This window comes from Culicoides brevitarsis, chromosome 1 (assembly GCF_036172545.1).
Source record: "Culicoides brevitarsis isolate CSIRO-B50_1 chromosome 1, AGI_CSIRO_Cbre_v1, whole genome shotgun sequence".
Taxonomy (NCBI): Eukaryota; Metazoa; Arthropoda; class Insecta; order Diptera; family Ceratopogonidae; genus Culicoides; species Culicoides brevitarsis.
In genome coordinates this window covers 35,290,978-35,317,502 of record NC_087085.1, presented here as the reverse complement: position 1 = coordinate 35,317,502, position 26,525 = coordinate 35,290,978, and the positions used below count along the sequence as shown (strand labels likewise).

Below are 26,525 nucleotides of genomic sequence, written 5' to 3'. Positions count from 1 at the left end.
ACTTACCCATGAAACCTGAAGGCGCTCGTTTATCCAGCGCGCCCTCGTCGTAGTCATAACTTTTCTTGCCACGCATTCCCATAAATCCACTCGGTGCACGTTTCGGTGAATAATACCATAGATGCGGGTAATTTATTAGCAACTTTTTGCCACGTACACCCTGAAAATTTAATAATTCATGGAAAAAAGTGTCACAAACAAGACAAAAAAAATTATTTACCTGAAATCCCATCGGAAGTCTCTTGTCCAGATCCGCGTAAAATTCATCAAATTTCTTGCCACGTACACCTTGGAAGCCCATTGCAGGGGCCCGCTTGACAATTGACAATGACGACGGACTCGTACCGACCGGCTCGTCATTGCTAATACTCTCGGTTGTCACACTATTTACATAAAAGGGAGCTTCTTGCTCTGTCTGAACGCTGTCATCCTTACTATTAATACTTTTATTGTCGAAATCCACGCTTCGTCTGCCACGAGTGCCCTAAAAATCGGATCAAAGAAAATATTATTTTTAAAAATTCAATGAAATTTACATTTAATTTTGACATGGCAGTCGTAATTGGAAGACAAACATGACAAATTCGGTGATTAATTGAATTAGGAGACACAAACCTACTCACAAAATCAGTGTCCCAAAGGTAATTTTACTCGAAAGAAATGGATTTTTGCATAAATTAACTGAATTTTTATTTATTTTAGGAAATTTCTGAAGAAAATTGTACTTGGGAGACAATCTAAAGATAGAAATGATCAAAGAAAAGTGTCAAAAATGAATCTTAAAATAGAAGTTAAGCGGAAATGTCTCAAGGAAGCTCTAATTTTATTTACTTTGATCAATTTGTGACAAACAAATAAAATTATTTTATCAATTTTATCATTTCCTGAAGGCTTGACAGACAAAATTTGGTTGATTTCATTCATTATTTGAATGAAAATTATTGAATTTATTTGAAATTTTGATTAAAAATTAATTTTTAAAACATTTTCAAGCAATTTTTGACAAAAAAAATTTCATAAGAAATAAAATTTAGGTCAAAAACTCGTAAAAAATAAGGCCAAAAATAAAATGTAAACATCAAAGCCTAACCCATCAACCCAATTCCTTCACCCCAACTCCCTCAAATTTATTTAAACATGCAAATCGTCTTCAAACATCAACATGTCATGTCAATGTAAGCATCTTTCCGAAACATTTCAACAACAGATTTCCTTCAAAATAAGTTTGTATCGAATTTATCCCATTCATCGAATGACACGAGTTGACACACTTGCCTTTTTTGACCGAGCACATGCTTGACCAAATTTAGTGGAAAATAAATAAAATATTCAAATTCTTACCTGAAAACCAACAGGTTCTCTCCTGTGATGCGGATTTGCATAAATTTCTTGTGAAATATTTAGGATTAAAAATAACGTGCTAACAATTAGTATATTCATCATAAGAAAGGTATATCTGAAAAAAAAAGAAACAAAAAAAAATAAATTAGCAAAAAATGTTCATTTGTTACATGTCACATGAAAAGTTCGTCATCATCACACGAAGCTTAATGCGTAATTAAGAGACACAAAAAAGAGAAAAATTACGGGAATTCCTCGTGAAAGGTGACTAATAAAATATTAATGACGCTGTTTGTCGTTTGTTTTTGTATGCAACTAAAGTTCACTTCAGAAAAAAAAAATTTGAAAGTTGTCGTTACAAGAAGGATGGAGTCGTATTTTGATTTTTTTAAAGTCACGTGACTCAACCCAGTACGTAATTTAATAAAAATTTTTGCCCAATGCATATTTTGAAATAAGTCCCAATGCAAACATTTTATTTTAGTCCCAAAGTACCTTCTGAAATTTTAACCCAGTGTACATTTTGAAAATTTTCACTCAAATGTAGATTTTTTTTAAATTTTAACCACGTGACATAGCCCAATGTATATTTTAAATTTTTATTTAATTTTGTCCCAAAGCAAATTTTATTATTTAATCTCAAAGCAAATTTTTGTATTCGTGCCCAATGCACATTTTGTGTTTTTGTCTTAATTTCGACCCATTCGACAAATTTCGACCCATTACACATTTTGAAAGCTTATGCAGAGGATATTATGGAAAATTTTGTGATTCATTTTTGACCCAAGGCATATTTTTTCGTTCGTTGAAATTTTCTTAAATTTTTGTCCCAAGACCAATTTTATGATCTCCGATTATACTATCCGAAATTCGGAATTTTGAACCCAGTGTACATTTGAAATTTTTTGCCTATTATAGCTATTTTGATTTTGAAACAAATCCCAATGCAAATTTTGCCCCAATGTATATTCTAAAATTTTGACCCAGTTTACATTTTAAACTTTCATCCCAATGCACATTTAAAAAATTTTTTCCCAATGCACATTTTAAAAACTTTTATCTCAAAATTCATTAAAAGAGTAATTTTTTTCTCAAAAATGCAAAAAAGGAAGAAAAACAAGACTTTTTCTGAGAAACGTACTTTCTGTCACATGACGCAAAAATATAAAAGTTTTGCGCTGTTTTTCTTTTATTTTTCGCTAGAATATGAATAAAAAAAACTTCCACACCTCTTTGTATTTTTTATTGAGAGTGATAAGAATAATTACACTTGTAAGGTGATGTTATAGCGGCGGAGGCGGTTTTCACTGCGGAAAAGGAAAAATATGTTCTAATGAAAGGGGGATGTAAAGCAACATTAAAACATTATCATAATAATTATCTTTGCCACACATGTTCATTTTTACACAAAAACGACGATGATAAGGAGCATCAACAGCTTCTGTGGCTTGCGGAATGTGGTTTTTGTGTCGCGTCACGAGCTGCGGTGCGACGGTTTTTGATTACCTGCAGCTTTATGACACGAAATTTACACAAAATGAGGGTTTTTCGGTCAACACAGAGTCTCTGGGGAGCTGTCAAACGTACAATTTTCAATTGATTTTGCCGTTACTTTGCACGAAATTCCGCAAAGGTAATCCGATTAAAAACACCTTTAAAGCTGGATCTCTTTTGCTTTACAGATGCTTTTTTGCCATGAATAACTTAACGAAAAAACAAGTCTCTTTATGTTTTGTTTTTGAGGCAAAAGCAGCAAAAAACATGAGATTTTGCCGAGACTCATGAATATTCAAATCAGATGAAAATTGGATTAGAAAAAATTACGAAGATAACAAGAAGAGAGTATCTGAAGGTGTGACAGGGTGTTAATTGGGAACCCAAACAAAGAGAAATATTGACATCTGAGCCCCGATAAATCATCAAAAAAGAGAAAAAAAACTGAAGAAGAGTTCAGTTGCGTGTCAAAAAGATGCCTCAAGGTCACTTCACATCAATCGTATCTCGAATCTCTTTCAACGCCAAACTCTTCAATAATATTAATGATCGTTGATGACGACGACAAAGTGATGAATGAATAGCAAATTTTTTTGCGTTCTCAAGTGTTTCATTCACTAATGTTTTCTTGATGGTGTGTACGAGCAAAAAAAAAATAAATCTGAAAAGCGTTGCAAATTTTTGTTTGATTTGCACCGCTGGCTATTTGGACAAATGTTAAGCGAGTGTTTGTGAAAGACGTTTATTTATAAACTCGATGTTTTTACGTTAAAAAGAGTTTTTTATGGTAGGTCAGGCAACGCACGAAAAAAAAATTTAAAAAAAAAACAATTTTTCAGGAATTTTATGAAAAATTTATGTGAACATGATGGTAACTTGATGCTTAAATAAAAGTCTCATTTGCGTTTGACTTTTAACGTTTGACTGAAATCTTGAGAAATATTAATTTTAAAAGATTATAAAAATTTTCTCGAAATTTATTATTTTTTTTAATTTTATTTTAAGTATTTTTTTTTTAATTTAGTGACAAAATTTTAAAATTTTATTTTCTTTTGAGATAAAATTTATTTTTTTTTAATTTTTATTTTTTAAACGAAAAATGTTAAAATTAGGATAATTTTTTAAATATATTTTTAATTATTAATTATTTTTAATTAGTAAAAAAATAAAATTCAATTAAAATTTTTAATTAAATTGTTACAAAAAAAAATAATAAAAAAGCTCAAGAAAAATTAAAAAATTAAATTAAATTAAAATTAAAAAATTATTAAAAAATTAAAAGAATTAAATTAAAAAATAATTTATAAAATTTTTATTTTTATTAAAAATTTATTTAAAAATATTTTTTAAAACAATTTTTTTAAGCAACAGGATGTTTCTTTAAAATAAAATAAATTTTCAGTTCCTTCCAAATTCTTCCTAAAATTCATTGAAAATCATTGAATCATTAAAAATTACGATCAAAAAATTCCTCCTCCGGATTCACGGAAAAACACAATGAAAAATGACTTCACCAAAAAAAGTCACAAAGCATAAATTTCCAACTGCGTCATTCTTTAATTACTTTTGCCGTAAACATTGATTCAATTATAAATTCCATAAATTACTAAAATGTGCCTCTTTTTCAATCACCATCGTTGACGAGAGGCACCTTTCCAATAAATTATGAAAAGAAAATTAAAGAGAGAAAGATCAAATATGCACGACTTTTTGATTGAAAAATATCGTTTACTTCTCCGCGATTTTTTTTTTTGTTTGTCTTGCATTCAATTTTTATGCAAAAATTTAAATTGATTTCGACTCACGTTTTAAATGGAAAAAGACACTGTTGTCATGAGTTTCCATTTTTATTCCAATTATGTTTCGGATAAAATCCTTTTCAATAAATTTTCATAATAAATATTATTTTATTGTGGCAAAATGCTTTCAAAATGAAAGGATTAGAAAAACAGTTGGGCGCCTTTTTTTGTGTCTAGAATATTTTTTTACCTGAAAGAATTGTTTGGTTATTCATAAATGTTGATTTTTTCTTTTCCCATTATTTTTTTTAGTCATTTGAATGGAAAAGTGAAAAGTTTTTCTCTTCATTAGGGAAATGGAAGATGAAAAATTGTTCAAGCACTTTAGATATTAATTTACATGTTGCTTCTTGCCTCTTTCCTTTTTATTTTTTCAGGAAATGGTTATTAATGGTTATCTTCTTAACTTGGAAAAGTAGCTGTCCACAGAGTGTTTTTAAACAAAAAAAGTTTTTTTTTTGTTGTCATTGGGAACAGGTGTTCGAGGTATTTGCATAACATTGCAGGAGAGAGAAAAAAATGACGGAAAATGAGCAAAAACTGTGTTATTCAACAGATTGCTATTCAAAAAATCATAAATAAACAATTGTTGATGAATTTTTATGTTTATTAAAAAGTATTTACAACCAGAAAAAAATGTTTTTTTTTTCATGAAAATTTTATTTGAATGGAAAGTTGGATAAATAAAAGCGTGTTTTCTATTAAAAATTATTATTTTATTAAAATTACTCTTAGAGGCTTAAAATTACAAATAAAAAAATAAGAAAATTTTTTAAAATAAATTTCAAAAAATAAAATTATTTTTTTTTTTTTTTTTTAAAAAGCATTTTAAAAATATTAAATTAATGAATTTTAAAATTTAATTTTTACTAATAATTTTGTTTTCTCCATTTAAATTTAAATTTAAAAAAAAAAATTAAAAATTTATTAAAATAAATTTATTAATTTAATTTAATAAAATTATTTAAACAAAAATATAAATTAATTAATTATTTAATTGTTTAATTTTTTTAAAAATTATTTAATTAATTAATTTAAATTGAATTAAATAAAAAATAAATTATACTTTAAAAAAAAATTATATTTTTTTTTCAAAACCCAAAATAAAAGACCAATAATCCTTTTATAACAATCAAATATTTTGCTTCCAACCCACATTAAAAAACCACGTGGGTGAAAAATAACCAATTTTATTTAAAAAAAAAAAAAATAAAACAAAATTCCAGTTAGAGAAATAAACAATAAATAAATGCACAACACTAAAAATAAATGAAAAACAGATACGACACAAATAATAAAATTTTATGTAAATTTATATTGTTTGATAATTAAATTTTCACTCAAAATATCAATTAAAATATTTATCAATTCAGCACCTGATTCACTGCCTCTCGCTCATTCTCGTGTCAAAATAAACGACGATGATGATAATTTTAATGCGAAACTAGTGCGATATAAATCCTTTTTATTGTGGCCTCACATCTGTCGAGGCATAATAACTAATTATGAATGAATAATAATTGACAAAAATTTTAAATAAATGCCATTTAGCCACATAAGCTGACAATTAACATAAATATTTAATCATGAGCGGTGTACTGATCGCCATTATTTGTGAAATTGGTTGAGAAATGAATTAAAACCGGATTAAGTTTGATGACAAACAACTGTTGCCTTCGATTGTGACGCGAATTGTGTTTCAGATTCTGATCATGTGATTTCGGGTGAGTTAACAACATCCAACGATTTATTGGGAAATTTTTTATTAACACGTGGTTTATTTGTGATTTTTAATTTTTTTCATAAAAAAAAATATTTTACACAAAAAATTCATAAATTTTCCTCATTTTTTTCCGCATTAAAGAGATATGAACACATTTTTGCGGAAAACCCATCGATTTTGCATCACATACATGAGTGATTCTTATTTCGTGGTGTTATCGACGACACGTTCTTTAACAGCGCTAACAATATTTTAGAGTTTAGCTGAGATTTATTTAATCAATAAAATATTGAATCACAGGTTGAATGAACAATTTCATTGTCGCTTTGGTAGTTTAAACCAGATTTTTGGGTGTACGATGCTGATTAACTCTGATGGATGATTAACGGATTTTTTTTCGGAACAATTAAATTTTTCAAAAAAAAAACACTTTTTTGTTTTGCTCTTTTTTATTGCTTTTCGTGATAGTCCATAAAAGTCTTTTACGTAGGCATAATTAGTTATCAGAGCTTTTTATAAAGAATTATTTTTTTATTGCATAATTATTGCGTTTTAATTTTTTCTTTTGAAATTATTGATTTTCAGTGCAGGCACACGCGACAAGACGAGGCGAAGTGTTTATCTGAAAAAGACGATCTTAAGCCGTCTTTAATACGTTCAAAGGTTCGTAAAATAAAAATAAGCATCAATGACCTTTTTATATTTTTATTTTTTTATAATTAAAAAAATCTTTACTTTATTTTTTTAAGCAGTTTCAAGATATTTTTTTTTTTAAATTATTTATTTATTTTTTTTTATATTTTTTCAGATTTTTTAATAAATATTTTTTTATAAATATATTATAAATATGAATTATTTAATTTATTTTTTAAAAAATTAAATTAAAAAAATTAATTGAATTAATTACATAATTTATTTTTTTTTTTTAATTTTTTAAATTATCAAAAAAAATATTTCATTAAAAAAAATATTAATTTTTATTTAAAAATTTTTTTAAATAATTTTTCATTATTCACAGAAATAGTTAAAAAGTACTATGAAGTCTAACAATTCACTTCTGTACGTTCATACATAGCATCTTACTAATTCACAATGCTATACGGTTAAGCACGTATAAAATCACGACATTTCTTGATAACACAATTAAACAAATTACAACGTTTAAAAAAAGCACGTTTATGGAAGCGCCTGGTAACAACGAAAACTTGTTAGAGGGGTCACAATAATTAATTTATTGTTACATAAAACACTAAAAACACACAAACTCATAAATTCGTCAAATTCTAATCTCAAATCTAATTAATTTTATTATTATTACTTCTGACACTAAAAATGTTAATAATATTAAGTAATAAATTATTCTAGAAATTAACTTACATGCCACTTTTGTAAAATTTCAAATTCTTGATTTCTAGTTTTCGTAATTTACGGAAAAGATATTCCAAGTTTTTTAAACAGATTTTTAGTTGAATTTTTATTTTTTTGAATGTACTGGACATTAGTATCACACAAAAATTATTTAAAAATTTAATTTTTTACATTTATTTTATTATTTTTGATTTAAAATATTTTTTTTAAATTCTTGTATTTTTTTCAAGAATTTTCAACTTAATATTTTTTTAATTTTTTTTCAACTTTTTTAATCAAATTTTATTTAAATCACTTTAAAAACACGTCTTTATCACTTGAAAGTTTGTTTCAAACTGACTCTTTACAAAATTAATTGTTCACGAAGTCAACTCTCGGCAAATAAAGAAATCCGCAAATTAACCATGTGCCCGGCGAATGTTCTGAAGAAATTTCACAACATTATTACTCATAATATTTCGTAACGACAACAATGTAAGGAAGTCTATTTTTTTTTTTTTTTTTTGCTTTTATCACCAAGGGGTTATGATTTCAGAACAATTAATTGTTTCAGTAAATTTCCAGTTTACGGAATTTCATCACATTTTTTATACTGTTCTTACTGATAATAATTTAGCGGTCGTGCCTCTCTTTTGTTTTTTTTTATTTTAAAATTTAATCAAAAAAAATTGGCATGTGTTGCGTGAGAAATTTCTCAAAACATGTTCGAGCATGATTTTTTCCTCACATGAGATTATGTCATGTGAGAGAGATTAAATTAGAAGAATTTTCTATTAATTGACCAACTCTTGTTTTTATTCAATAAATAAATTCCTTTTTAATTAAAACATGAGTCAAATAAAATTCCAAAAATATTTTCAAGTGATAAGGCTAAAAATAGTAACTGCGACAAATTTATAGATTTTTTCTATTTTTGACGACATGACGATGCAACTCGTTGCAAAAGGACACAAGTTTGTAAACAAAAATAATGTCAAACTGATTACATTTCCGTTCCTCCGCTTGATGCGTGATAACGTCTGTAGCGCTATACGAGAACGAGCATGATCGAGGAATTCTAGCATGACACATCGTAACATATTCCGAGAGCATTAACAAAATTTTCTGGGCGTAGAAATTTCGTTATAAATAGCTTGTCACGTGTCAATCTCCAAGCGAAGGAATTCCCTTGAGGTGTTCACGTGATAAGTAGCCGGAGACGTTCAAAGTTCAATCTTAATCATAATTGATGTGCGTTGACGTGCGGAATGTAAATTTTTGAAGAATGATCGAAATAATGACGTTTTTTAATCAGGTAAGTTTTTTTTTCATTAATTTAAACTTCTTTGGAAATCTTTAAAAAAAATTCTTTTTGTGTTGTTGATACAAAAAAAAAGTTTATGAAACATAATATCGTATCAAAAGACCATCGCTTACAGCAAAAACTTTCATCCTACTTATTTATAGTCTTTAACGTATGTTTTTGTGCTAAAAAAAATTATGATAATGTATGCGATTGCATATACGTTGTGACTTGCAGAACATAAAAAGGATACAAGAAGACAATGATTGTCTGTAGCAAAGCAACTACAATGTATGTTTGTTGTTGCTTTGTACCTAATGAATCGAAAAAGACTGAATTTTAAACACAAATTTCGATTTGAACTCTTTAAGGTACTAATTTAACTCCTTTAGATGCTAAAATAATCTCTTAATGGATTAAATTAGCATCAAAGAGGCTAAATTTAGTACCTTGAAGAGTTCAAATCTAAAAATGACATTTATAGTTTTCGATTTAAACTCTTCAAGGTACTAATTTAACTCCTTTAGATGCTAAAATAATCTCTTAATGGATTAAATTAGTATCAAAAGGAGCTAATTTTAGTACCTTGAAGAGTTCAAATCTAAAAATGACATTTATAGTTTTCAATTTAAACTATTCAAGGTACTAATTTAACTCCTTTAGATGCTAAAATAATCTCTTAATGGATTAAATTAGTATCAAAAGGAGCTAATTTTAGTACCTTGAAGAGTTCAAATCGAAAAATAAGATTAAAATTCACTATTTTTCGATTCTATATGTTCTATAAAGGAGTGAAAATAACCTCTGTAGGGATTAAATTAGCCCTTATTTAGAAAAAAGGATTAATTTAATCCCTTCAGAGGTTAATTTTACTCCTTTTTAATTCAAAGGGTGTAAAAAATGAAAAAAAAACGTAATAGAGTTCGTTTAGAGATATTATTTTTGTATAATTTTTTACTTATTTATACACAACAACGTTTATTTTACAATAATAATGAAAGTCAACAATAATGGCAACATGTTCGTTAAAGGAATTCCCGGAAACAATGGTTTGACAATTACGCTTTGTGACAACATTGCATGAGGACAAAAAATGACATAACGGTGAAAATAGGTCACTTTTGATCTTTTCTCAAAAATATTTCAAGCTCATGAGTCACAACGAAAGTCAATAGACTAACTTTTAATCATTAGTTCCTCTATGTTTGAAATATTCCATCAAAGGTATCCGACCTATACGTTCGAGATTAACTTTGCTCCGAGATAACCAGAAATCTAGATTAATATTTTCTATCATGTAGGGGGCGATGTCAATAATTCATATATATGACTTTCTGACAAATAATGTCACTTTCACAGACTGGAGTTCCGTGTTAATTGTACCTCGACTGATAAAGCAACTGTGATTGATTAAAATAATTCTTCAAAGCTTCATTTAAATGATAACCCCATTTTTTCGTATCATCGTTTAATTTAAATGGAACCTGTTGATTTTTCATCCGAACATACCAGAACGCGTTCAGTAACTGCTGTGCAAACAAAAAGAATGCGATTGATTAATTCATACGTGAGCGTTTGCCATGGATTGTTTACTTTGTTCTCGATTCGATGAATTACCAACCTCCGGAGTTTTCTTTGCGAGCAGCAGCTGTGTTAAATTTTTCAGATTGCTGTCCGATTTTTTTTTTTTCGTGCAGCGATTGCATATCTCAAATGACATTTTCAATGTTTCCTCTAACGATTTGTTGAAACATGCTTCACGAATATTTCTCCTCTTAACAGGTGTCTGCATATTTCACACATACTTGTGACACTTTTACAAAAATAATATTTTTTCGAGATGCAATGACAAAATTGCACACAAAACGCTTCTGCTGTTCATTTGTATTCAATTTCTGTCAAGAGGAAAATTTTATTGTTATGATGATTTGAGAGAGAGGATCATTTTGAAAAAGTGCACAAATTTAGATAGGACAAGAGTTTCCTAATAATAATGAAAATTGTAGCAGACGTTGTATTGTATTGTATCGCAACGTGCAAGAAGTACGGAGATGAGGAACAATAACAATCCAAACTTCCAAGCTAATGCAATCCGAGGGAAAATGAGAGACAGACAGGAAAAGCAACACTTTCGGTAGATATTTCTCTATTAGTTTTGCAATTGAGTTTGCAAATTCCAAATTAAACTTACACTTCGGGGTATCATGAAACAGAGACAAGAAGATGTTTAACTTAATGCATATTTACTATGGGAAATACATGCAATCGGCTGAGTTTTAAATAAACAACGACTGATAACTTTTGTCTTCTTACGTTACTCCCGTTTTCATGTTTCGCATGGAATAATGAATAAAAGAAAATAAAAAGTTTTTCAGTACTTGAAAAAATTTGTACAGAGCGTTCAATGCAAATTTAACTAATCATTTATCTATCTCTTACAGGTTTATTTTAAAAATATTTTTTAATTTTATTTTTTTGTATTTTCAGATTGCCAGAAGCTCAACTTACTTCAGAAAAGACAAAAATAAATGTATCACGATTATGAATGGAATGATATTGAATTAAATGGACAAAGATACCTATGGCTAAAAGAGATGAACGATCACTAAAACTTGAAGAAAAAAGTTAAACATGTTGTAAGGCTCCTTGCGAGAGCAAGAGAGAATGAGATGGATTGTCACCGCAAAGGTCACTTTTGACAAAAGCGTTTCCTTAAATTCATTATAATGTCATAATTTACAAAGTTCCTTTAATAGGAACAAATTGCCACAAATCACAAATAAGACTGACTCTTAAAATATAAATATCTTAGAAACACATCTTGTAAAATATCTGACAACGAAGATGCTCTATCGATCTAATCATTATTTACAAAGCAACAATGAATCTGTTTCCAAACTACTTGACAGTTATCAACTAGACAAAAGTTTCTTACGGGCAGAATTTGGTAATCAATATATAACATGAGCTGTCTAAACACATATACAAATGTTGACATACCTATACAAATAAAATATGAAACTAATCGTTATGCTAATGAAAAGTGTCTTCCGTCGAAAGAACTTTTCAATAGTCTCATGAAGAGCTTAATTCAAGTTCAATATTGAGAAATGTCACTATCATTTTACATCAAAGATAAAAATTTATATGAACTATAAACTTTAGTGCAAAATTAAACTAAACGCACTGTAATCCGAAAAAAAGATAAAACAATGATAATCATTCTCTTGTTGAACAACCGAAGACAACAAACACTTTAAACTGCAAACAAACTTTGAATAATAAAATTAGGAAATTTTTTCATAACTTTATTCAAGAAATCCAAACAAAAAAATGCATGAACTGTAATCTCGTCTCTTGTTGCTACTCACTTGATATTTTTGCATTTTTTCAATTCATGAAACTTTCAACAACAAATCAATTACTAACAAACAAAACTTGTGCTATTTTTTTTGTATTTTGTCACAAATCAACTGCATGTCCTCTCGGCTGTTTTGTTTGTTGTTTGTCACAGTAAATAAGTTCCGAAAATAAACTCTGACGTCTGTCATCTTTGCACTTTAAAATGTTATCACTGAAAACCACGTGTTTGTGTGTATTTTTTTTAAATAATTGAATCTTGCCATATTTTTGTGGCACAGAGAGACAGCGACCAACTTTTGCGGAGATGAATGAAAGAAAGTTGATCATAAAGAAGCAAATAAATATAAGTAATATCTTTCCATGAAATTGCAAATAAAATAAGGAAGATATCATGCAATGTATGACGATATAATAAAACATAATGGATGGAGAAGAATCCCAAAAGCGTAATTTTTGCCTTTAAAGTAATAATTTTTTGAACTTTTTCTCTTTAAAAAGTTTAAGGTGTAACATTGGAAGTTTCCCGCCTCGTTTTCACTTTAAATTACTTACAAGTATTATTTATGTTTTACGTGCTTTTTCAACTTTATTTACATATGAAAGACAATAAATCCCCAAAAGTGTGAGAGTTTTCTCACCTCTTTCAGTCTTTGTCGACGATAGATATGTATTTTAATGAGTTAAAGCTTGTGTTCCACAAAATTTACGTTTTCATAAAATATTTATAAATTTCATTCAGAAGATGTAGTAATTCATAGTTTTAGCAACAAATTTCCGTTTTTTATTATCATCGCAGTCACACATATCTTCTTCGACTGAAAACCTCTTACAAAGATACTAATTTAATATTTATGTTTATTTGCCTTGTACCAAGAGCAAGGCTGACACCGAAGGAGATAAAGGTAAACTATTTTACTAATGTAACCCATATTATGGCGCCTCGTTAGAATTAAAACTTCATTCGTTTCATCAGCTAGATTTGTGTCTTTTTATCGTGCGGAGATTTTTCTTAGCACGAGGGATTTTTTTCCTTTCACAAAGGAATGCCAAAGGGCACTTGATGAATAAAAGATTGAAGACATGCAACGTGGGTGTCTTGATAAAGTGTTTCATTATTTTTGCATATCAAAGGAACGTCTTCAGGATCAACTCAGAGACGAGTCAAGACTTTTTTCTTGACTCGACTTTTGCCCTCAAAATCCAATCAAGTGACTTATCGATCGATTATCACCTGTTATTGCCCTGCAAACGGCAAAAATTAACATTTTGCATGAGTCACGCGAAATCCGTGACATTTGAACCCGACGTAGAGTGACATAATTTACCACGAATCGAACATATGTTCAGCCAGCACTGAGTTGTGATGAACAAACATAACCGCCAGCAAAAGTTCACACTTTTTCGTTGTAATGTGTGTCAATTCGTGTCGTCGTGTCACTTCGTCTGAGAGATATAAACATAAATTATTACAATCATTCATAATTCTTCGTGTTCGGCTTTTTGTCAAACGCAAGGGCAATAAAGATGATGTCACACTCATTTTCTCGCTGATTTTCTTCATTTTTTTGTTTTACCTCGTACAAAAATGAATCATGGGAAAAAATTCGAGTCCCAATCGATTTGTCTGTCACAATTTTATCTCGTTCTCATTTGATATAAATTTATCAGCAAAAACGTGCTGTGACGTCTACTTTCCCCCAAAATATTAACTAATTTCGGAATTTCCATACATTAACGTTTTTTTCTTATCAATTCCAGGTAAAAAAAAATTATGCACGACTGAAATTTATGAATTTGGACATTTTTTTCCGAAGCTTCTTGACACATTTCACTGAAAACTGGAGATGTATGCAAATTTCGCACGCCATTCATCACAATTTTGGTACAATAACAACAAAACGCGACACGGGTACAGCAGGAACAACACAAAAAATGTTTATAATTAATTAAGTTTAAAATTACCTCAGGTCGTAAAAAAAAACGTGGAGTTCGCTGGAAGTAATGTCGTAAAAATTTGATATTTAATGAGAATATTTTTTATTTTTAATTATTATGCAGGAAAAAGGGAAACTGATAACATTTTTGTTAATGAGGACGCTCACCTGGGATAAAAAATAAACAGCAAGTGACCATCCAGGATCGAGTTACATGAGTGAAATATGCAAAATAATTCAATTATTTCGTCACAATTTGATAATAAATGTAATATTGCGATACAAATTGAATTATTGCAGATTTCATTAACTCTACAATGAGCCTTTTTATGAGCGAAAGTTCATGCACGAGGAGTTTTTATAAATAAAATTGAAGCTAAAAATAGAAGTGACTGATATAAATCTGAACTTCTTTCAGAAGAAATCACAACGAGACAGTCTGATTTTTATCTAATGAAAAAAAATCTCAACAAAAAATCTTATTTGTCAGCCGTTGTTATAACATATTTTGATATTTTAGCACATTTTTCGTAAACTCTAGCAAGAAAGAAGTGAAAAAAAATTATACGGAAGAGAATGGGAAGATGACCCTTTTCAATCAAGTGTAATCGCTTTGGTTAGCTGTTATGCATAAATAATCGGTTTGTGTTCATTTGTCTGTTTTTCCATTCTTATCTGATTTTTTTTTGTACATTTTTTTTTTGTGAGAAAAAGAAAAAGAGAAATCTAAACATATCCGTGATATTTGAGGAATTTATGGGAGTTGGCGAACAATAGCAAAAATTTATTTACTAACCAAACACACCTAAAACGATGATTTTTGGACATTTAAGTGGATTCCTGAAATATTTTGCTATTTAAGTCCCTATTTAATGCTTTTGACACAAAAACGTGGGATTATTAAAAAAAAACTTGAGACATACTTTCCTAAATGAAAAATATGTTGAAGAAAAATTTATGAAATGGAAGGAGTTACCATCGTAAATCAATTAGTGAGTAATAAAATAAATCCACAAAAAGGGCAATCGAACGATAAAGTTTAAAATTGTGGTATTTTTCTTTTGGTTTTGGATGGAATTTATTGAATGAAGTGAGCGTATTTATAAAATTTATATTTTTTTTATGAAAAAATTATTTATAAATTTAAAAGTAAATATAAAATTAAAAAAAAATAATTTTATAATTTTATTTAAATTAATTAATTTCATTTCAATTTATAAATTTTAATTATTTTAATCATTAAAATAAAATAAAAATAATTTAACTTAATTAATTTAATTAAAATTACAAAAAAAAATATTTAATTTTTAATTAATTTTAATAAAATTTATTTATTTTAATTAATTTAATAAAATTTATAATAAAATAAATTTAAATAAAATTATCTTTAAAAAATTAATTTAATTTAAATTAAAAAAAAAATATTTAAATTTATTAATTAATTTTATTTTTAATTTTTTTTTTTTTGTAATTTTTTATTATTTCAATCTTTTTGAAATTAGCTCCTTTTTCGGTATTTTTTTTTAATTTTTTCACCAAAAATAAAAAAAAATGGAAGATACTTTTAATTAACAGTTCTACGACGCAAATTTTCCTAAAATCCTTCAATCCAATAATAAAAGTGCAAATAAAAGACAAATTCACCGGATAAAACTTGCTAATACGACACTTTAATTCACTTAATTCACACACTCAGACAGACATCATTAACTATCATCCCATTGCTTCCTCGAATCAATTAACAACCGAAGAACGAAGAGGAAACAAAAAAAGAAGTTGTAAAGAATGTAACCACCTGTAAAATGCCTCCCATCCGTTACGAGCAATCAACAGGATTATTCTTTCAATTCACGTTCCATCTTTAGCGAAAAACAGAAGCGAAAAAAACTTCTGTCTGCGGCATGAAAACTTGTGGTAAACTCGCGACAACCAGCACCGTTAACTTGCTTAACAATCTAATCGGGTATTTAATAAATTTAATTTTATCTCATTTTATGTTTCTTTTCCTCCTTTTTTATAGCGGTTTTCATTAAGGAGTCTCCCTCATCGCAAACAACGACAAACACGGATAATGAGATTGATTGATAAACTTCTAAATGAATTTCGTCAAATCTCGCAACGTTGGCACCGAGGGAAATTTGTCATATCAGTTTTAATGGATTTACGTCAATTTTTGAACAAGCACATGGAAAAAAAGTTATAATGCCATGAAATACCAAGAGACGAGTTAATTCTATCAAGTAACAGTAAATTATCTATTTTAATTATCGGTGGTAATGAAAAAACAACTTTTATTGAGGCAGGAATTGTTGTGCGTCGTTTAATTGCCGCGGGAGTAGTCTAAAACTTTTTCAAATGTCAAAAGTGAGTTTTTTTGAGAAAAGTTCTATCAAGTGAAAAAATTATTCCGTTTCTATGAAACGATGACAAAAAATATTTAATTTTTACTTCAATGATTCAATTTCCATCAAATAATTGACAAATTAAATAATAATCCATTTAAAAAAATATTTTATTACAATTTGTTTGTACAAGAGACTTTTTATTCATTTTTTTAATCAAATTATTTTTTTATTAATTTATTTTATTAAGTGAATTGTCATTTGCTCATGAATTGACGGTCTGTCAGCTCTACAAAAATTTAAAAAAAAATCATCATGGAATCAAAAATTTTTTTCAAGGTAAGTGCGTGTCAAAAAAAATTATTTAATTGCAATTTTGGCAATTATTTACTAATAAAAAAATATTTTTTATTTTTTCAAAAATTTTCCATGAATTCCGTACTAACAAATCTTCTTGTTAAAAAATAAATAAATAAATCAAATTAAATTTCCATATGTGAGCAACTTCCGAAGAAGTAACAAAAATTTTTTTTTTATTTTTCACATGAATGTCAAACTTTTTCGTTATTTTCATTCACATCGTTCCTTGACATTTAATCGAATTAGAAAGATGTTTATCAACAAATGTTGACGACAGCATTCTAGAAAACGTTTTCAAGATTTTAAACAAAACGCGATTTTTTAATGATAAAAGTAAAGAGAAAAACAGGGCCTAGAGCTTATTTTTTTGCGTTGAATTTTCTTTCTGCTGTGTTTGACAAAGAGGTAAATATTTTTCATTTAAATGAAATTTTTCATTTTCAGACATTTTGAAAAGAATTGTGCAGTTTAATTAAAAATACTTTGATATAAAGTGGTTACGAATCATCAAAATCGATCATTCTTAAAATTACTAAACTTCCTAAACATCCATAGAAGTGTAAAATTTTTGGTTGATATCGATAACATTTTGTCTGATTAAACGCATCGGCACATGGTCAATGACAAAATATACGACAAACCAATTATTTTCCATATACATAAGCACACAAGTACTAAGCTGACTGGCTTTCTAAATGGCAAAAATGTGTACGGATGGGATAAAAGTGTGTGCACACGAGCCTAACCATAAGCAGCAATGGTTTGGCTCGTGTTACTGCTGTTTATGAATTTTGCGTCAAAGAGATCGGACAGGATTATTTTTTTTTTCAATATTGAACAAATACGTTTGCAGATAAATTTTTATTGAAAAGTTATTAAATTCCTTACTTTTCCACATGAGTACTTTTTTATTTAATTTGTACAGGATTTGAGAAAAGAAACGTAAAAAAATTAACTTTCCGGTATTTTTTGACGTAAAATTTTCTGTTTGTGATATATTTTTATCTTACGCAATTTTTATTTTAGAAAAATGAAAAAAAAAATTACATTTTAATTTTTGTAAAAATCATATTTGATCAAAAAAAGTCAACTACCTTTATCTCGTTGTTTCAACAGCAATTTTTCCTTCCTTTTCTCTTGTTGCTCATCGCAATGCTCGCGTGCTTAAAACACATAAATAAGTCTACTATACTCTCTTTATTCGATAATGTGTGAAGTAGAATGGAAAATTTGCACTATAAAAGAGAGTAACTACGCACCACGAGCATACGAATTCAAAATAAACATACCCTTGTACTTGTTTTTAAAATAGTTTCGAAGAAAGACGTTTTCATTCGGGGAATATATTTGTGAATGTGCTTTAATTATTATGCGATGATTGCTAGATTGCAGCTAACCTAACAGTGTTTAATGAATACCATTTTACATCATCATCAACATCATTTTAGTCAGCGTCATAAAATAATAACGACGACAACATAAGCAACAAATATGATACGTGCAATGTAATTAAAAAGCAACAAGAATGGACCATTAGCTGTGTATGTTTTTCAACTAGAGATGAAAAATTGTACACACAGACGTTATTAACAAACATGAATTTCGGCTTAATTTGTGGAGTAAGGTGAGCTTTTTTTATTTCTTTTTCTGTTCTAAGATTATTTTTAGAAATGTTTGGGATAAAAAATGGGCTCCATAATGGTTGGAGATGTCTGTCTGTAGTATTTTACGATTTTTATTTTTTTTTAATGAGAAGCATCAAAACTTATATTCGAAAAATCAGGATGAAATATGATTAACAAAGGTACAAGTTGTAAGGGACACGAGGGTTCTGGACTTTGTCTGGGGGAACTCGCCATATTTTCGGCTTTGTCTGTGTTGCATTCATACGCCGTAATTTCGGCTCAGCTTTCGCCTTTTTGATTCTTTCTTCTTATTCTCTTCGACGAGACGCCGGCATTTCGGCTTCCGCAAATTTTTGTCTCCCAAAATTCATTTTTTTGGAATGTAGAAGAGTCAGAAAATTTTCATCTCCATAAATTTTATTTAATTGTCTTCTGATCTGTCCTTTACATTTTTTGTCATGTCCCATGTCCCATCAAAAAACGCATACCTTATTGAATATTAGTTCGGTTTCGTAGGACGATGTGAGACCCATTCGGAGTTGCCATTAACTCAAGGCACTTACAAATCTGCTATACATTACTCCCTTAATTTTTTTCTTCTTATTTCTTCCGATTCCTTGTTACGAGAAGAAAGTCAACATACCAAAAATAATTCTCATACCTACGATGGAAGTAAAAAGTCAATACTAAAAGTCAACACATCCGCATACCGACATTATTTGAATAATACTTAGACTCAAAATGGCCAAATCAAAAAATTTGATGTTAGCCTTATTTTTTTTTTTATTTTTGGATTATTGAAAAAGACTTTTATGAACAAAATTTGACTTATATTTTTGACACTGACTTTACAGAAAATTCTTAATTTTAAACATAAATTTTTCAAACTTCATAAATGCGCTTTTGTAATTTTTTTTTCTGTTAACCTTTGAAAACTTTTAATATCGTACATTAACAGTTACTTTTTTAATGTTTTAATTAAAAGTACATCATGAGGTGAGTGTACAAAGCAATTCATTATACCTACAAGGTGTTTCAGGCAAAAGAAAAAAAAAATCAAGAAAACCGTCATTCTCGTTATAATTTGACAAGTTATTATATGCAGTTAAAATGTTATTATTTTTTTGTACGTCATTATCGTCATTATTCGGCGTTGTAAACAACGTAAATCAATTTATGCGTTCCACGAAAATTTTATTGTTATTTTAAGCTTCGCACCCACAAAATCTATCGTAAATCCATCAAATCTCCCTTATTATGTGTCATAATCATAAAATTCTTCCATGTCCTTGACACCACAACAGTTTCTTTTAATTAATCTTTCAATCAACAAAGACGCAAAATTTACAACAAAATTTTAAAATAAACAATTTGTTGTTTGATTAAATGGCACGGTGTCTGTCGCCGTCAAAGAGAACTTCTCTGTCTCGGGAATCAAATTGCGAATGAGAAAATAGAAAAAAATCGCGTCTTTGAGCATCAATTACGCGTCAGTGAATTGCTTTTGCTCCATTGACTCATTCCCGCGCGCACGTCGCGTGTCAATTTATATGGAAAGAGGAGATATTTAAATGAAATATTCAATGGAAAAAGTGTATAAATAAAGAGAAATTTTTCGAAAAATATTTTTCAATTGATTGTGGTTGGTTAAAAATATTTGTTGAATGGTCATGTTTAATGAGATTGTCAATGGCTGTTCCTCTCACTTGGGAGAATTTGGGACACGTCATACAGGGAATCATTTTAAAACGAAATTATAACCATCGACCACAAACAGACTTTAATACAGATAAAATTTTCCTGCAAATTCCTTTGATTCGAAATAATCATATCAGGATCAAACGCAAATATTTAAAGAATACCAATTGTAACATTATTTGTCAAAGTCGAACAACGTTTCGAAAGCTGTTCAAATCGATTCATCAACTTTGTTTAAATTCATAAGTGTTCTATGAATTTCCTGTGGCATTCTAACGAATTATTAATAAACAAATTGTTGTCCTAAAGACTTAAAAACCCCTTTGTCAATAGAATTATGCCCCATTTCTTTAGAAATTTTCAGAAACGTATTGTCCAATTGTCATTCCGACTCTATTAAGATATTTAAATGAAAAATTCTTCTTTTGTCATGTTCTTTTCCTCGTATGTTACCAAGAATAATAATCATCATGATTGCACTTGTTTTGTATTTTAAAGACATTTTCTTGTTATTTTTTAGAATTTTCAAGAATTACAATGTTAGAAATTTTCATTGGGAGCTTTTGTGGATGATTTTTCCTAATGAATGACGCAAATTCGAATTTCTTTTCATGCTCGACCCACAAAGCGCTGTTGCTTCCTTTGACAAATCTCCATATGATTGCATGTTTGATGAAAAAAAGAAACAAAGGAATAATTTGCGATGAACAATGAAGAACATTTTTTCTCTTTATATTGCTTCCTAAACATAACTTTTTCGTGTTTGGTTGCTCTTTTGTACTTATCCGCCGTCGTTGTGTTTGTTGATTGTTTGTATTATGCATGTTAAGGTTTTAGGGTGAGCAAGAATTTCTCTTTCTGGATTTTTTCGAGTTTTTAGTATTTTTACATTTAAAAAATTGATGATGTCATTTTAAGAGGCAACTTAATAAAAGGACATCAAGAATGTTTTCTTTTCAAAATTAGCTTTAAGGCTATTTTTGTGGAATTGAAAACAAAGAAATTATTGTGAAAATAGTTAAGATAAATATTGTTGTTGACAAGTTAACATTAGAAAAAATAAATTCGTTTACAAAAAAAAAAAATAAAAATTTTCTAAAAATGAAAAATATTAATTTTATTAATTTAATTTAATTTTTTAATTATTTTTTTTTAATTTTATCATTTTTAATTTTTTTATTTATTTAAAAATTTGTTTAATTTTAATTATAAATTTAAATTAATTTGAATTAACATTTTTATTTTTTTAAAAATTTATTTAATTTGAATTATAAATATTATTTTTATTTTTTATTTTTTTTTTGAAAAATGGCAACCCTGATCTTCTAAACAAAACATCAGTTATTTATTCATTCACAATTTATTCTCTTCCTACTACATTCATTCATAGCTCCATAAATATTTTCTCCTGAGAAAGCGAGACAAATAGCCTTCACATTTTTCTTTGGTTTATTCATAATTTTTTTCATGATTGTCTGAATGGAAAAACGTTTTTGATCTTTGAGTATGTGGCACACAAAAAATGCAAATCTCTGAACAAAACAGAATTGTCTATAAAAATAAATCATTAGAACGCTTTGTTTGAGCTTTTATGGGAAATCAGGTGTTTCGATTGTTATTTATGATTGTTTGCCTTTAATAAATGATAAATTACGAGCAAAAAATACCAGACGTCTCCACACGTCACAAACCAATCTCAAATCCCGCACACAATTCCGCCAAAAACTTTCAAAATTACTTTTATGAATTGCCTTTGTTTGGCAGCGGCAAAATTACGGCCCAATAGCATAATAACTCTAAATTTTCCAACAACGAACATAAGATTGTTATACGAATAAAAACATCCCAAACTCACATATTAGCAAGTTAATTTAATTGTTTGTTGCATATTTATCGCATTGCTGCTATCGCCAATGAGCAGCAAACAAGCAAAACGTGAAACAACACCAGAACAAATTTTCTCATGGCATAACTTTTTGCTTTTTGCAAACACTCACAATTCACACACAAAAATTAGTTATCTCGTTTCATTTTCACACAAAAACGAACAAATACTCTGAGAGATTTTTCCGGTTTATTATTTGAGGTTTTAAAGTTTGGTGAAGTGAGTGAAGTGCAAGTTTGGGAAAATTTTTACTTGAATTTTTTTTTATTTAAATGTTTTATCCTGTTAGTTGTTCGAATGAATAATAAATTTAGTGGCTTTTTCTGAAAAGCTCGGTTCGTTTCTCGACATTGGGGAATTGGTGAAATGATTTGTCTTGTACTTGGAAAAATACTCGCAAGAGATGTGATTTAAAAAAAACTCAAAACATTTTTATGTCATTTGTTTCATGGTCATGAGTAAATTTTTTTCATGGAATTGAAAATTATTCTTTAAAGCTACAGACAATATTTAATTCAAAAAAATTAAAAATAAAATTGCAAATACCTAATTTTAATTTTTAAATTGAACATTAAAATTATTTTTAAATAAATTGAAATTTTATTTTTTTTTCGAAATAAGAATTTTAAAAAATATAATTTCAATAATTTCAATAAATAATTTTTTTTTACATTTTAATATTTTTTTTAAATTTTTGTATACGTTATTTAATGTAATTTTTATCAAAAAAAAAAAAAAAAAAAAATTAGCCAAAATCGAAAAAATGTAGCAGAAATCAAAATAAAAAATTTCTGAAAAATTCAAATTAAAAAATTTTTGATCTAAATTTCAATAGAAGATTTTTAGTTAATTTTTAAATTATTAGAAAAAAAATTTAAATGTAGCAAATCAAAAAATAATTTGAAAAAATGTCAAAAATTTTTCATGTTATTTTTTTTTACAAAAATTCAAAAAATTGGACAAATCCAATAAATTAAAATAAAAAAAAGAAATAAATTTAACATTAATTAAATATTTTAAAAATAAATATGTGACAAAATTTTTTAAAAATTTCTCAGCTTTTTTAACAAAATTATAAAATAATTTTTTTTTTTTAAAATAAAATCAATTTTCTCCGATTTTTTTTTATATCACATAATAATTGCGGAAAAGCCACACAAACCGCAAATTCCGTTGCTGCACCAGCTGGAATGTACAAAAAAAAATAATTTATTGACTTGATTACGCGTTAATTATTATTTTAAAGTAAACACTAATGAATAAAATTAATCGACAGACGGTCAATTTACCTCAACGTGCTGTTGCTGGTTGCTCGTCGTCGTTGCAACTCGTAAATAATTAATTTTCACATTAATCCTTCGGGAAACATACAGACAACCGCCAACAGCTCTCTCTTTTTTCTCTCTTTGATGAAAATGAATAATTAAAATTTTTTCAAGTCTGCCTCAGTAATAAGCAATTTTCGTGTTTTTCCAACTATTTTGAATTTTGTGAGAGAGTTTCAAAGAAACAACACTTAATCTGACATAATAATGAATTTATTTCTCTTTTTCTTCTTCTTCTTTTGTTGATGTTATTAAATATTTTATTTCATTTATTTTGTTTCGGGTGTAATTAAGGAGCCGCACAAAAAAGCGGTGAAAAAGGTAACGCGGTAGCGAAATAAATGAAGAAATTAACCCTTTTAACGTTTCGCTCTCAAGTCAAGTGCAAACGAAACAATAAGCTTTAAATATTTAAAGCAAACAATCGAAAAACTAAGAAGAAAATATTCCTTATTAACGAAAATTAGGCAAACACAATGCCAATCATCACAATCTTGCGAACGTTTAATTGATACTTTCCCTTCCTCTCCGCCGACGACGAAAAAAGAGCGATTCCTTCCTTAATTGTTATTTATTCAAGTTTCTTTTATTGTTTAATCTTTCCATTTTCCTTTAATGAATTAGTGACAAAAAAGGCACGTCTTTCATGATTAATCAGCCAACTGATGCTCGTTCGCCATGCACAAAGCTAATTGACCAAGACACCAAAAATACACAGAAAAAAAGTGGAAAAAAGCCTAAATCAACAGTTTGGATCTAAATTGCGCCAACGTAAGCAAGAACAAGAAAAAAAGAAGCAACACAGTGTGGGAAGGCGAGAAAATGACACTTTTTTATGTCTCATATCTTCTTTTTTCATATCTAATCAGGACGCCGTATCGTTTGATCTGTTTTCGTTTGTAATTTAAAAAAGAAGATTTTTCTCGAGGTACAAAATTAGGTAATTTGCAAAAAAAAAATGTTCAACATTTAAAATAACAATTTATGTACAAACCAATAGCTGGAGGCGCAACTGAAATGGTTAAAAATAAATTTTATTAGCTTTTGGAATGTTTTTCACGTGTCTGGGATGTTTATTCCGCACAAAAGTCTCGAGGCGAAGGAAATTTTACAGACAATGAAATTACGCGAAAAAATTATTTTTTTAATGAAAGCGTATTTCTGAATTTTTTTTAATTTTTTGCGAAGTTTTATTTTATTTTTAAAAAAAATTTTGAATTTATTTAATTAATCAAAATTAGATTAAAATTTTAATTAAATATTTAACAAAAAATTAATTTAGAAATATTTCAGTAGAATTTTTTTTTTAAATTAAATAAATTTTTACTTTTGATTTTAGATATATCTTTGAAACTCAAAAATGTAAAAAAAAATAAATAAATTTTTTAAAATAAAATTTAATTTTTATATTAAATATTTTTTTTAAAATTCAGAAAATTAAAAAAAAAATAAAGAAATTTTTTTAGAAAAGAATTTTTTTTTGATTAAATTTTAAAATAATATCTTTTATTTTTTTAATTTTTAAAATATTTTAATTCAATTAATTTATTTCTATTTTAATGGCTTTGCTATTAATTTTTGAGAGTTTTTAATTAAATAAATTATTTAAATAATTAATTTTGTAATTATTTATTTTAAAATTAGGTACTAATTTAAAAAAAAATTAATGTTTTATTTATAAAATCAAGTTCAATTTTTTTTTTTAATTTAATTTATTTTTTTTATAAAAAATAAAAAATTTAATTTAATTTATTTATTTATTTATTTATTTTTTTTTTTTGATAAAAAAAATAATAAAAAATCCTGACAGACATTCAATTAATCCAATTAAGCAGAATTCTCATATTTTATTTGAAATCCCCTTCAAACCACAATTTTTAATAAAAATCCATTATTAACTGTTGATACCATCAATAATTAAACAAAATTTTGGGATAAATTAAAATAATCTCAAATAAATAACTTTCCAACCGCAAAGCATCCACTCAAAATTTTAAAGACACACAACCGCACACTTCAAAATATTGTTTTCCACTTAATCTATAGTACTTGAAACTTTTTCGAGAATTCCGCATAATTTTCAAGTATATCTTTTTGTGTCTTTATTTATTTTATTATTTGCTTAGAAAACCAATAAAAACTTGTTTTGGCAATAAAAGTTTTAGATGAGTAAATATTTCTTGATATGATTAAAAAAATTAACTTTTCAAGGTGTTAAAAATTATTTAAAAAATTTCCACTTACCTGTCGTGATGTTAAACGAAAGAAGATTAATTTTTATGATTTTTTTGGTTTTTAATAAAGATTAATTTATTTTTAATTAAAATAATTAATTTTTAATTAAATTTGAGCAAAAAAATTTTTTTTTCCTTAAATTTTTAAATATTTATTTTTTCAATATTTTTCACTTTAAATATTTATTTTAATATTTTTTTGTATTTTTTCTGTTAATAATTCACATCACTTAAATATTTTATTTTTTAGCGCCCGTTTTTGAGCCATCCGTTCAGTTCGAAGACAATTTTGCAACTGAACTTCTTTCTGCTGCTACATTTTCAAATAAGGTCTTTTGTGTTGTTGTACATTTGTTGTTTGCATGTTATTTCACCGCTTGTTATACCTTACGTTTACACGCATTTACGTTCGTCTTCTCTCCTCTGCTGTTCGACGTGCCGTAGCTACTACATCACTTTGATTCAACAAATGTTATTTTTTTATGCCGATTCTCGACTACGAACGTTGCTGAGTAGAGATAAGGCTCGAGTGTACGTAGGTCCATGCGCAATTGGATCGGTTTTGTGGCGCGCTGCAGAGAAGCAACACGTTGGTTAATTGCGTATTTTTCCAACATCTGCTTTTTTTTAGTTCATTAGAGCTGTTATCGGGGCCAATTCTTATCACTTAACACGACTTAAGTCCCATGAGATCGAAAAAAAGTTAATATAAATCAAAAACTATGATTTATTGAGTTGTCTTAATTAAACGG

General features: G+C 27.6%; 1 protein-coding gene across 4 annotated transcripts in view; it reads right to left on the bottom strand.

Annotated features, from left to right (window-relative positions):
* The window catches only part of LOC134838211 (tachykinins), a 33,979-nt gene extending 7,987 nt beyond the window's left edge, over positions 1–25,992 (bottom strand). For 3 of the 4 annotated variants that reach the window (XM_063853687.1, XM_063853689.1, XM_063853690.1), the window contains exons 1-4: positions 25,784–25,992; positions 1,342–1,456; positions 221–484; positions 7–160 (exon numbers count right to left, since the gene is read on the bottom strand). In XM_063853687.1, coding sequence (XP_063709757.1) covers positions 7–160; positions 221–484; positions 1,342–1,443 — 520 coding nt within the window. In that variant the 5' untranslated portion in view covers positions 1,444–1,456; positions 25,784–25,992. Of the gene's footprint in view, positions 1–6; positions 161–220; positions 485–1,341; positions 1,457–7,734; positions 7,828–25,783 lie in introns of those variants that run through there. The other variant, XM_063853688.1, reaches the window with a different exon arrangement.
* Between the last annotated feature and the right edge of the window lie 533 nt (positions 25,993–26,525).